Consider the following 13,160-nt stretch of genomic DNA (forward strand, 5'->3'; position numbering starts at 1 on the left):
ACCACCAATTCATAATTTTTGAATCAAATTAGGAAGAGATTACTCTCTAGCTCTTTTAAGACGCATGTTGAAAGCAGAGTGAAAGTCCAAAAGTCTGTCTTTAGGGGAAAGGAGGTGGGATGAGGACAACAAGCCCCCTTCATCTCACAGAAATTAAAATTTGCAGCTTGCCATGAAGACTGTGGACACAGCTGTCATGAGGCTGGTTGTATTAAATCATTCAAGATATAAAAGACAAGGAAAGACCAAAACTTAATAGCTGTCAGCCCACCAAACAAATCCATTTGCCCTTCTTATGCACATTTCCTTAATCAAGTAAACTGAAGCCAACGGGACTTAACTTCCCATTAACTATGCAAATAGGTTTTTTTATCACCCCCAAATCTAGACCAGAAGTGATCTAAGTATGGGGCGGGGGCGGGGGGAGGAATACTTTGTATATGAACAGAACAGACATGTTAAAATAAATGTGCGCTGATGTCATGGCCAATTTGGCGCTAAGATGTTTTTAAAGAAACAAAAATCCTTTTACAGAAAGTCTAGTGTTGAATAGAAAATCCTTTCATCTTAAATACTGTCAGAATATGGAAGAAATTGAAACACAGACTGATGAATCTTTTCTTGCCACTGTTGTTGCATCCTTAATTTCTGAGTGAAGATCAATGTGTGCTATATAAACTGTGGATACAGTAAAGGTCTTTATAGACTAATTGTCTTTTATGAAAACAAGACTCCCATAACAACCCAGTAATTACAGGACAGATTGCAGGGACGGAATGCAAACTGGCTATTTTTACAGCAAGTACATTATTTCCTCAATAGCAAAAGCTATTCGAGAAAAAATAACTGGGGAATTAACCCCATCTGAGAAATAAATGCAGAACTTCAGATTTAACACATGAGGGTTGGTTATAGAATTGTTTCAGTTGCTAATAAATGCAGAAACAAACCACGGTGAAATTAGGAAGTAATGGGGAAAATATTTCAAAATCCAGATGCCACAAGAAATATGGGAGAAATATCCAATAAAATCCATAACTGCACAGATAAGGGATGGAGCCCAAAAACTGATAAACAAATAGTTCATCCCAGTGATGTGGTCTGCTCTCCTAACAAAACAAAGCTTATAAATTTGTTGTTGCACTGTACAAAAATAATGGACTTTGAGGTTTGAGTAAAATAAGCAGGGGTGGAAATACACTGAGAGAAAAATGGCAGTTTTAAACAATAGCAGATGTCTAAGCAAAGCAGGGATACTGAGAGTAAAATGGCACTGACCACTTCAGCTTTACTCAATTTTTTTCCTTCCACTATTTCTCCGTTCTCACTGTACTCAAAACTTCTCTCTTTTCGATTCTCCGCTACCACATGTGAGAGAGATGATTGAGGATGCATAGTTCACAGTTCATAGTACCCCTACTATGGTGTATCTCACATACACACACCATGGTAATACAGTAACTGTATCAGTAACCCTCAGAGAAGGTTAAGTTTAGTTGATGGAAGTACAGACATGGGTGTTTGCTTGTTAATCAAATATCTGCTTTAAATTGCTACATTGGACCTGGAACCAGTTGGCTTCAACATGAGGTTCAATGTAGCAATTTAAAGCAGATATTTGATTAACAAGCAAACACCCATGTCTGTACTTGCAGCAACCTTCTCTGGGGGTTACTGATACAGTTACTGCGCTACCATGGTGTGTGTATTTGCAAATGATATGACAGAATATGTGAAATCATAGAAATCATAGAATTGCAGAGTTGGAAGGGACCCTGAGGATCATCTAGTCCAACCCCCTGAAATGCAGCAATATGCACCTGTCCCATATGGGGATCGAACTTGCAACCTTGGCATTATCAGCACCGTGCTCTAACCAACCGAGCAATTTAGTTGGATGTGATATGGGAATGGTGGTGGTCTGTGTGCAAGGAAGAGTTGAAAAAAGGAGGAAGGAGTATGCAGGGGAAAGGGGGTGAAGGCGATAATGGGTGTGTGTGCAAAGAGGGCTGCACAAAAGACAGAAGAGGGCATGGAAATAGATGTTGTCTGTGTGCAAGGGAGAGCTGAGAAAAATGAGCAGGGGAGGGAAAAGGAGATGAAGGTGAAAATGAAAATGGAGATAACTACCTACTATGACCTCAAGGTCTCATTCATGATCCTTCACCTTGAGTTTAGACCATATAAGCATATATGTGAAATATTCTTTTGCCTCAACATGCATCACTTTATATTTGTTTACATTGAATGGCATTTGCCATTTTACCACCTGTACATTTAGTTTGGAGAGGTTCTTTTGGAGCTCTTCACAATCTCTTTTTCATTTAAGGACCCTGGACAATTACTGTCATCAGCAAACTTGGCCACTCACAGCTCACTCCTAACTCTAGATCATTAATGAACAAGTTAAAAAGCACAGGTCCCAATTCTGATCCTTGGAGAACTCCACTTTCTACTTTTCTCCATTCAGAGAACTGTTCATGTATTTCTACTCTTTGCTTCCTGCAACTTAACCAGTTCCTGATCCACAAGAGGACCTTTCCTCTTATTCTTTGACTGCTAAGATTACTCAGGAGTCTTTGTTGAGGAACTTCGTCAAAAGCTTTTTGCAAGTCCAAGTACACTATGTCAATCATTTTCTAACTTCTCACAGACCGTCTGTTTAATGATATGTTCTAGGACCTTTCCTGGTATCAGTGTCAAGCTGATCGGTCGGTAGTTGCCTAGGTCCTCTCCCCACCTCCCCTGTTTCAAAGATGGGGACAGCATTTCCATGCCTCCAGTCCACAGGGACATTACTTGTTCTCCAAGAATTATCAGAGATTAGAGACAGAGGTTATGTGCAAGTTCATTTTGTACCCTCGGATGCAGTTCATCAGGCCCTGGATATTTGAATCCAGTAACTAGGTGTTCCCTTACCACTTCTCTTCCTATCTTGTGTTGCAGCTCTCTCTCTCTGCATCATTTATTCTCTTATCACCAGGCTGGGCACTGTTTTCCTTTCCAGAGTAGAAAGAGGCAAAATAGGTGTTGAGCAGTTCCGCCTTCTCTCTGTCACCCAAGAGCATTTCTCCATCTTTTCCACAGTGAGACCTATTTCCTTGTTCTTCCTCTTGCTTCAAACATAGCTGAAAAAACCTTCATTATTATTTTTGAACTCTCTTGCAAGCCTGACAGAGCTCATTCTGAGCTTTAGCCTACCTGACCTTCTCCCTCCAAGTATTCACTACTCATTTATACTCTTCTTTTGTGACCTGCCCTTTCTTCCATTTCTTATGCATGCTCCCTTTCAACGTCAGCTAATTTGAATGCTCCTCACCAGTTTCTTTAAATGCCCCTCACTTTTCTTCTTTGTTGGAATTATACCTTTCCATTTCTTTGGTATAATGAATCCCTAAGGAGTGGTCATTTCCTCCTCATTGACCAGTTTTTCCCTATTGGTGATGATCAGGTCCAAGATAATTGATTGCCTTGTTGCTTCTTCCACCTTCTGGAAAATGAAATTGTCAGCAAACTGTTGGATCTTACGTTCTCAACCAGGTTTGAGCTCCAACTGATACCAGAGTTGTTGAAGTCTCCTACAACTATCATATATCTCCTCCAGAAGCTAGTTTTGTCTCCATCTTTCTCTCTGCTGAATTAACAAGGGCAACACTGAGACTAACAGAGCCTCCAAGTGTCCCTATTTTCCACGGGTGTCCCTGATTTGGCTACTGGTCCCATCACCTCCTGGCAAATAGAAGGGGAAGAAATGGAGCCAGTGAGAGATTTTACTTTCTTGGGCTCCATGATCACTTCAGATGGTGACAGCAGTCACGAAATTAAAAGCCTGCTTCTTGGGAGAAAAGCAATGACAAACCTAGACAGCATCTTAAAAAGCAGAGACATCACCTTGCCGACAAAGGTCCGTATAGTTAAAGCTGTGTTGATGTATGGAAGTGAGAGCTGGACCATAAAGAAGGCTGATCGCCGAAGAATTGATGCTTTTGAATTATGGTGCTGGAGGAGACTCTTGAGAGTCCCATGGACTGCAAGAAGATCAAACCTCTCCATTCTGAAGGAAATCAGCCCTGAGTGCTCACTGGAAGGACAGATCGTGAAGCTGAGGCTCCAATACTTTGGCCACCTCATGAGAAGAGAAGACTCCCTGGAAAAGACCCTGATGCTGAGAAAGATGCACAAGGAGAAGGGGACGGCAGAGGACGAGATGGTTGGACAGTGTTCTCAAAGCTACCAGCATGAGTTTGACCTCCACTGCGGGAGACAGTGGAAGACAGGAGTGCCTTGCGTGCTCTGGTCCATGGGGTCACAAAGATTCGGACACTACTAAACAACAACAACAACAGCCCTGATGTGGAGAAGCCATCCCAGTTTCTGATTTGATCCCGGAATGTCCCACGTTTCTTTAGGATGTCCCTATTTTCATTGGAGAAACACTGGAGGGTATGGAGTTATCCAACCCTCGAGCCTTCTGAAGGCAATCCTGTATAGGGAAGGGTTGGGTTTTTTTTAAATGTTTAATGTTTTTATGTATGTTGGAAGCTGCTCAGAGTGGGTGGGGCAACCCAGTAAGAAGTGTGGTGTATAAATAGTAAAATTATAATTCTGGAATGGGACGTCCCTATTTTCATCAGAGAAATGTTGGAGGATATGGACTAAGGTGGGGGAATCATAGAACTATAGAGTGGGAAGGGACCCTGGGGGTCATCTAGTCCAACCCCCTGTACTGCAGGAATCTTTTGCCCAACGTGAGGCTTGAACCCACCACCCTGAGATCAAAAGAGTCTCATGCTCTAATGCTACCCGGATTGACTGTAAATTAAAAGGCAGGCAGGCAGGTTGCTTGGGGCTGGCTGAGGGCAGACTGAATTTGGTGGGACAGGTACCCCATTCACTCTAATGGAGCGGCCTCCATTATACTGCTCTGTATTATAAATAGGATTTCTCTTACTTCTGAAGGAGCATTAAGGCTTGCTTGTGGTGATGGATTAGGCAAAGGTGGGCATTATAACTGGGCTTCACTTATGGCCTTGTTTGGCTGAGGTGCTTGTGGACGAGGCAGGGATGGCAGTATAAATATAAACCATCCTAAACTCTGGCATTTTTTCTTTTCTACCCTTGAGCATAGCTGTCAACTTTTCTCCTTTCTTGCGAGGTATCCTATTCGGAATAAGGGAATTTCCCTTAAAAAGGGGAAAACGTTGGCAGCTATGCCCTTGAGGCGTTGTGTTTTTAGGACCCGCCTTATTTTTACGCTTGCGAGTTGTTTCAAATGTCGCGTTTTCATGCCCTGGGACCTTAAAAGAGTGAAGGGTAATAAATAATAACGGGGGGGGGACGCGCGCGGGAAACTTCTGAACGGTCGCGGAGGTTCGTTTGGCTCAATCGATTATGGATTTGGGAGGAAGGAGAACGCGATTTATTATATTTTTATTTTTTAGCATATGAAGGGAGTGTGAGGGGAGTGGGGTGCAGCAAAATAAGGTGCTATGGGAACAGTGAGGAGGAGGAGACCCGGGAGAGCGTAGCCTGAGGGTGAGCCAGGCTTCTTTCCCGAGCGCCTCAGCCCCTCCGCCTGAGGGAGAAGAAACAAAAGCCGGTGAGGCGGCGGCGGCGACGACGACGAGGCACAGGGGGAGCGGCGGGAAGCGGAGCCCAGTCAGAGGCTCCTGGCTGCGTGACGTCACCGCCCGGGCTGGCTATAGGCTGGCCGCTGAGCTCTCCGAAGCGGCGGCGGCGGCTCTGCCCGCTTCATTCAGCGCTTTCCGCAGCCTGTGTGCACTCGGGGGGCTCCCTCGCCAGCGACACACAGACCGGGCACAACTCCCCGCAGCGGAGGCCCAGGTAAGGGAAGGGGGCGACGTCTCTTTTCCGCCGGGGTTCGCTTCCCGGTGGACCTCCCCCCCCCACCTCTGCCTTTCACCCCCTCAGGGTCTCCCCTCGCGAAACAGCCTGCGGGGTTGGCTTTGGGGGGGGGCGGCTGCCGTGGGGTGGGATGGGGGGCAGCCCCAGAAGGTGCACGAGGAGGGAGGGGGGTCCGCACAAGTCCAAACTTTGCCAGCCTCTGGAACTTGGTCAGGCTATTGGGGGGGGGGGGGGAGGGAAAACACACGCCTACCAAGCTGCTGAGTAATTTGAGAAAATGAGGTTGCCAATGCAGTTTGTGGACTATGTATATTTTGATCTATCTATATAGATTAAAATTTTATATCTATCTATAGATACCCGTATATCTATATGTCTGCATATCACTAGACAGATATGTATCGCTATGTGATTCTCCCTATTTTCTGTGATTTGGGAGGCAGCAGGGACCCGCTAGGATGCGGTCCTCAATTTCCAGGGCGCTCTCTTGCCTGTTTAAATCGCTCCACCGACAACCCACCCTACCTCAGTCATTGTTCTAGATGCCGCCCGCTGAAGTGTGTTTAGTTTTGGGGGATGGGGGAGACCTCTGCAGCTGGAAAGATTAATTTGAGGTAGCGGTGCTTAAGGGGGGGGAGATAATAGAAGATGAGAGGGGAGTATCATAATGGTTTTCTTTTAAGCCAGGGAAGAAACATTTAACCCCCCCCCTTTTTTTTCATTTTGCAGGCTGGATCTTCCTTTCCTCCTTAGCGAAGGAGAAAAAAAGAGGGAGGGAGCGTGAAGGACTGTGTGAAGGCAAGGCATTTCCCCGAAACATTGCCAGCATCCCAGCTCGAGCATCTGCAGCGAGAGAGGACGAGAGAGGATCCTCGTCTTTACGAAAAGCCTCCTCAATGAGTGCCAAGCTCTCCAAGGAGTTGAGGCTCTCCCTGCCGCCCTGCCTCTTGAATAGGACATCTGGCTCTTCAAATGCCAGTACCACCTGCATCGTGCAAATGGGGCAGCTCTTCCAGTCTTTCTCTTCCACTTTTGTTTTAATTGTTCTGATCGCCCTCATCTTCTGCCTGATCCTCCTCTCCCTCATTACTTTCCATGTCCACAAGAGGAAGATGAAGAAACGGAAAATGCAAAAGGCTCAGGAGGAATACGAACGGGACCACTGCAGCAGCACCAGCGCTGAGGCAGGTGGTTCGTGTGAAATACCTCAAGGAAGAGAAACATCCAGGCTGGGAAGAACCACCCAGGATTCTAATACCCAGTGTACTTCTGCTCCAGAACCACAGAAAACACATCCTGAAAGATCATGTTTGGACACAGATACTCCAGGGCTTTTGCACACAGTGGTATTGTCTTGATTTTCTTTCCTTTTTATTTTCTGTGGGGACCTCACCAAAAGACACTGTTTGGTGTTTGTACATATTTGAGTGGTTATCATTATAATCTTGAAGAAGATGAAGAAGAAAAAATATTATTATTATTATTATTATTATTACTACTACTACTATTATTAATAAGGAAAGAAGCAACCAGAAATCAAACGCATGACAAATTTCATTGCGTTTCTCATTGACTTTTTGCAAAGGGAAGGATGCATCTTTATTTCTTTATTTTCCTTTCAGAGAAGACAAGAAAAAGCTGCACAGTGCTACCAAATATAAAGTAATCTGCCCGATAAGAAAAGGTGCAGACAGTACAATTGTGATGTACATATATAAATGATCTAGATTATATATAACAGCATATCTCTATTTCCCTACCCTTCTTTGTTGGAGATTATCCTTAAGTGTCATGGTATTTAAAGGACTGTATCACCGGCCAAGAATGAAAAAGGGAGGGAGAGATAACGGGGGCCGGGGGGGGGCGACAGAAAGAGGGAGAGACTACTTCTAAACATGCTTTTGGACTTTTGTCTCAGTGGCACTGGCAAGGTGAGGGGACTGTTCTGTTGACCAATTTGCAGTGAAGCATGAAAGATCTGACCTTTTCGTAAGGTTTCTTGTGTCAATAACAGTTCTCCCCTCCTCCTCTTTTCCAACACCATCACTCTCTTTTAAGAGATTGGCATACAAAAATAAAACCACCTGCCCCTGATTAAGCATAAGCAAATAAAAAATGACCCTCCATCAACTGATGCTGATCTCCTTTTTAATTTTTTTTAATTCCTCTCGCTTTCTCTCTGCAGTATTATATACCCTGTGCCCTGCAAAGCTGCGTATGCCAAACAGACTAGCTATGCTTCTATACCTATATCTATTATCTATGGGAGGGACTGGGGTTGTTACTCCACAGGAATGTTTTGGGTTGTATCTTTCTCTGTTTCTCTCTTTAGGCATTTTCAATTGTAACAATCTTTTTCTTATTATTAAATCTGGAATAAGATACCTTTTGTGGTGACCAAAACTAAGGTGATTGCAGTAATTTATTTTTATCCTTGAATCTTTGAAAAGTTTCCACATTGCTAGTGTTGTAGGAAGTCTTATTTCAGATGACCCCCAGGGTCCCTCCTAACTCTACAGTTCTTTGAGTCTGTGTTGAGATTCCTGCATTGCAGGGGATTGGACTAGATGACCCTCAGGGTTCCCTGCATCTCTGTGATTCTGTGATTTTATGCTACATTCTAAGCAACATCCTTTACTGCGTTATTCTCAACTTACAGTTTACCCTTCCGAAAATTCAGTTTTGCATTTGTATAAAATGGAGATGTCTTCTACTGTTCTTATTGAGATATAGTTTTGGCATCTTCCTATCCAGAATACTGTATGGTGACAACATACCACTTATACCCTCACAGTTGCTCCTCTCTTGTGAATCCAGACCCCCAAAGGGGGTGTGACAAAAATGTCATTATTAAAACATAATATTTTAGAAGGGGGTGGTGTCCTTTCCCAAAGACAAATGACCACAAATTACTTGAGGAAAGTGTGTGGCTGTATGTTGTTAATACTGATAACAGAGGGAACTAAGTTAAACATTGTTAAGTTCCATTAATTTCAATGGGCGAGAGTAAAGTATGTGCCTTCAACTGCCATCCTACATTCATTTACTTGGTAATAAGTTCCATTGAATAAAGTAGGAGTTGCTTCCAAGTAAATTTTCATAGCACTGTGCTTTAAGTCTCCTCTAGAAGTTAAACTTCAATCCTCTACCTACTTACCTGGGAATAAGGTCTTTGAATGAGACTTACTTTTGAATAGGCATGCATAGCATGGCAATGTTACTAAGGAACAAGTGTAATGGACAGAGTAAATGTGCCCAGGACTGTGATGTTATCAGGGCTTAAATGTGCTCAACATTGCCAAAATGGTGCTCAAAGGTGTGTGGGGTTGTTGTTTTGCAATTATTATCTCATTTCTTTCAGTCAAAAGAAATAGCACTTACAGGAAACACAGTAGATTTGGTTTAAAATTACTTTAAATCATCATCATCATCAGACATTATTTGCTGCCAGCAAGTGCCATGAGTCAGTCTTGTATATAAGCCCACAAAATGTACTAGCCTGCAAAGAAACAAAATAGTAGTGTGCTGCGGGTTGGCAGATAAGATATTGCAAGCTGTGTTTCTGTGCTGGGCACGGAAGATGTGCCTTCCATCCTCTAGCAGCCTGCTCGGTTTTTATGTTGGGCACAGAGGAGGAACGAAGCACACTACATTGCTCAGTGGCCTGCATGGAATTTCTGGTAATCTATGGCTACCAGGCCAGTACTTAAATACAAGGCTGCTTTAGGTGAGTTGTCTAAATTCCTAAAATCTCTTCTGTACCATGTCTGAGGGTGCAGAATCTCTTAGGTTTGTGTTAATTAATAGCAATACAATGGAGAAAAATTAAATGGAAGAGGGCATCAACTAGATATACATTACATCCAGAGAGCCTTTAATTTTTAATATTCTATCTTCTGTCCTCTGCACATTCTCTCCTCTTTCCCTCAGTGATGGTGGAAAGCATAATTCTCTTAAAACAAGACAGGCCACTTGGATAACTTGATTAAATTAATAGACTTTAGAAGATTGGCCATGGAGTGGGGGAGCTTTAGAAGATGGGCAGTCGAACACATATTTCCAACACGTTTGTGTTGCACTGCCACTGTGGCATCAAAATGCAACAAATTTGGCTTATTGATATTTTTTCCATCTTTCCTCCTACTCTTGGCTAATTAGATGAGAAATTGCTGCTGGGCTAGAATCTATGTTTCCATTCCTTTTAGACAAATACTCTATCAATCTAGCCAGAGGAGACTACTCCAAAAGCTCGGGATGGTTTATAATGCCAAATACACCGTAGCACTGGCAATTAGGTTTAAGCAATGCAGTTATGTAAAACTGGCACCTAACTCCTTAGTTGGGCAGATATGATGATATGATTATCTTTCCTCTCTGCTTTCCCCTCTAATGATGTAGAATACACTTGCAGTGTAAACTGGTACACTGCAGGAACAGGATTTTCACCTTAGTGAGTACTAGGCCCCAGTTCCATTGAAACCAGTATAACAATCTAGCCATGAAAAATTAAGAATAACAATTCCCATTATTTTCTAGGGGACTTGGGCTTTGTTGTTACAAAGAGTAGTTCAGGTGGTAAATCTGTGCTTGGATTGCAGACTGCAAGTGGTGTCTCACATGACAGAATGCTCTTCCATGCAAACAAAAGGAAGTAAGTCCTTACACATAGAAAGCTAGATGCCAGGGAAAGCGTTCCAGCCTCACCTTTGCCCTGACATCTTGTTTTTCCTGCAATTTAATTAAATTTTAGGAGCATCGATGCATGTGAATCCTGATTATCATTCTGAAGTTGTACAGCCTAGACACAGGTTCACCACATTAGTGAGAACTGGGCTTAGGACACCACTAACTTTAGTTGGACTGAAATCTGGGGGGGGGGGGCAAGCCTTTTAATGTAGATAATATTATTAGGCAGAATCCAATCAATGATAAGGGAGATCTGTTGGTTTTATTTGGAGAGATTTAAGCATGGACTTAACTCCCATTGAAACAATGAGACTTACCTTTGAGAGGATTGTTGCTTCTACCACTGATTTTGTGCTTTTGGCTTTGAACAAATTATTACTATTTATGAACAAATTATTATGATTCATACTATCCAAGTAGTGTGAAGTTTACAGGTCACTCCAATGCATTTCAGAATGACAATTCTGCTTGAGTGTCTGAAATCAATCCCCTTCTTTTCTCTCATAATCACTCAGTGCATGCAGTAATTCCCCAGAGGTGCACTGCCTTTCAAAACTTACTGCAGTTATAAAATTGTACTATTTGTGAGGAAAGGTAAAAAGAGGCACCAAAGCACAGAAATAGCTCTGTATTTGCAGATGCAAATAATAATAACATCTGTTCATTTGCAAAAAAACATTGTTAAACATATATATATATTCCTGTCTGCATCAAAACGTAGTTTGTGGCTGAATTTTTCCGCATGGCTATATTTTGCAAGAAGTGAGATACATCCTTTAACTTAAAAAGAGTTTGCTTAGAACAAGGTTTGATTAAAACAGCAGCAATGCAGAATTTATATTTTTTTTTAAAAACACAAATTGCCAAATACTAGAAATGTAAGGTACTATAATAAATTACTGTACTAAAGGTAAATGTAAATGTTCAGCTTACAAAAATAGTTCCAAATAACTTTAAAGTGCTGCCTCTTTAGGGGTTTATATAAACCGTTTTTGGGAAAGCAGAGCAAGATGTGTAGGTTTTCTTTTAATTTCTTATGGAACAATGTGTCATCTGAAGAGTAGCTAGGATGTTTTTTCCAAAGGGACTGGAGGCACAGAGATTCTGTCAAACCAATTGCTTCAAAGCCCTACAGCTACAACTAAACTTTTCCACTTATCATTCAGTATTAATAAGCTGGATGCTTCTCTCTCGGAATCAGAAGAGCAAGGGAAATGGCTTATATTAACTGTTGGTGGGAGAGAGAGGAAATCTGTCCTTCTATGCATGTTTACTCAGAAGTAGGTCCTGTTGTGTTTAATGTGGGGGGGGGGTAGTCCCAGGTAAGGCTGCAATCCTAACCCTACTTATCTGAGAGTAAGCCCCATTGCATTAATAGAACATACATCTGAGTAGACATGGTGAGGCTTGCGCTGTAAATCTGTTTAGGATTGTGGCACATGGCTGAGATCTTTTGCACATCTACTTGAGAGCAAACTATTCAATTCAATAGGACTTTCATTTCAGAATACATACAGAGAAACAGGCCTTAAAGCTATGAACATATGAGAGCAATCCTATGCAAATGTACTCGGGAGTAACTCCTAGTGTGAACTTGGTAGTATTTGGGAATGTTGGGAATGTTGTCGTAGCCTGTGATACATAGACTTTTGGAGTCTTACTGTGGTCTCTTGCATTGTAAATTTGTTTGCAGTTCTTCATGTTAAACCCCAGGAAGGCCAAAGCGAGCTTCTGGAAATGTGAACACATTTTCATTTGATTCTTAATGGATAGTGACTATGATAAGTAAGATATACTCCTGTGCCAATGACTAGCATGTTTTAGAAATATTTGAAATTTCTATTTTTTAAAGTGTGTGAAAGGGTCTACATGTGTGCCCAGAGTTCAATCTATAGGGTGTTAGGGGTGGACTGTTCCCCTTAAATTTTAAGACAACACCCTTAACTCCTGTTTTTAGAAGGCTATAGAAGGAAGTCAAATGATAGGCCTTTTGATTTCATTATGGCTACCTCTGCATTTTCCTCCATAATTTAAATCCTGTGTTGAGTCCTTTAAAAAGAATGAGGTTGGAGGACTCAACAAAGCTTCCCTTTGGAGTGAAATTTGCTAAAACTGGACCCTCCTGCAATCGAGTGATGGGGGAGAAATTCACTTTCTGAAACATCAGGAGAACAAAAACAGCCATCCTTCAGATTTTGTACTCATCCAAATTTTGTGATGCAGTTCTCCAACAAAGCAGTGTTTAGAAAAATACATACATTAGGGGGAATTTTGCATTAAAATGAATGCATGTGTGAAAATAATATAATTAGGGGAAATTGCTTGCTTATGAAAATGTGTTTATTCGGATGAATTTTCAGGAAAATGCTGAAGAATTTTGTATTTTTAAGAGTCAGAACACGAGAAACTGCGCTTTGTCTAAGTCCATTTCACTATTCCATTGACATCAATGGCAGAAAGGGCGTGGCTGCAATAAGGAATTGGCCTCTCTCCCTGCCTGCAGTGAGGCTTTTGTTCCATTTCCACCTTCCATTTATGCTTGTAGAACTGGCAGGCACATCAACTGAGCCAGCTCGCTAGCCATGTCTTTTTGTCATGCCAGCTGCCTG

The 13,160-nt window shown here is 42.2% G+C and overlaps 1 protein-coding gene across 2 annotated transcripts; it reads left to right on the forward strand.

The window, feature by feature from the left end:
- The first annotated feature begins 5,474 nt into the window (after positions 1-5,474).
- On the forward strand, positions 5,475-8,268 carry LOC310675817 (uncharacterized protein C11orf87 homolog). 2 transcript variants are annotated; one of them, XM_083436933.1, is made up of 2 exons: positions 5,475-5,844; positions 6,595-8,268. In XM_083436933.1, exon 2 carries the CDS (start codon positions 6,762-6,764, stop codon positions 7,221-7,223), a length of 462 nt encoding a protein of 153 aa, XP_083293059.1. In that variant the 5' UTR covers positions 5,475-5,844; positions 6,595-6,761; the 3' UTR covers positions 7,224-8,268. The 2 variants fall into 2 exon arrangements, with proteins under 2 accessions (XP_083293059.1, XP_083293060.1); XM_083436934.1 differs by lacking the exon at positions 5,475-5,844 and adding an exon at positions 6,304-6,479.
- Positions 8,269-13,160: the final 4,892 nt, after the last annotated feature.

Source organism: Podarcis tiliguerta (assembly GCF_965153285.1).
Source record: "Podarcis tiliguerta genome assembly, chromosome: 4".
NCBI lineage: Eukaryota > Metazoa > Chordata > Lepidosauria > Squamata > Lacertidae > Podarcis > Podarcis tiliguerta.

What these genes read in the sequence shown, in the direction of transcription:
- LOC310675817 (XM_083436933.1), top strand. Translation starts at nt 6,762, where the DNA reads ATGAGTGCCAAGCTCTCCAAGGAGTTGAGGCTCTCCCTGCCGCCCTGC.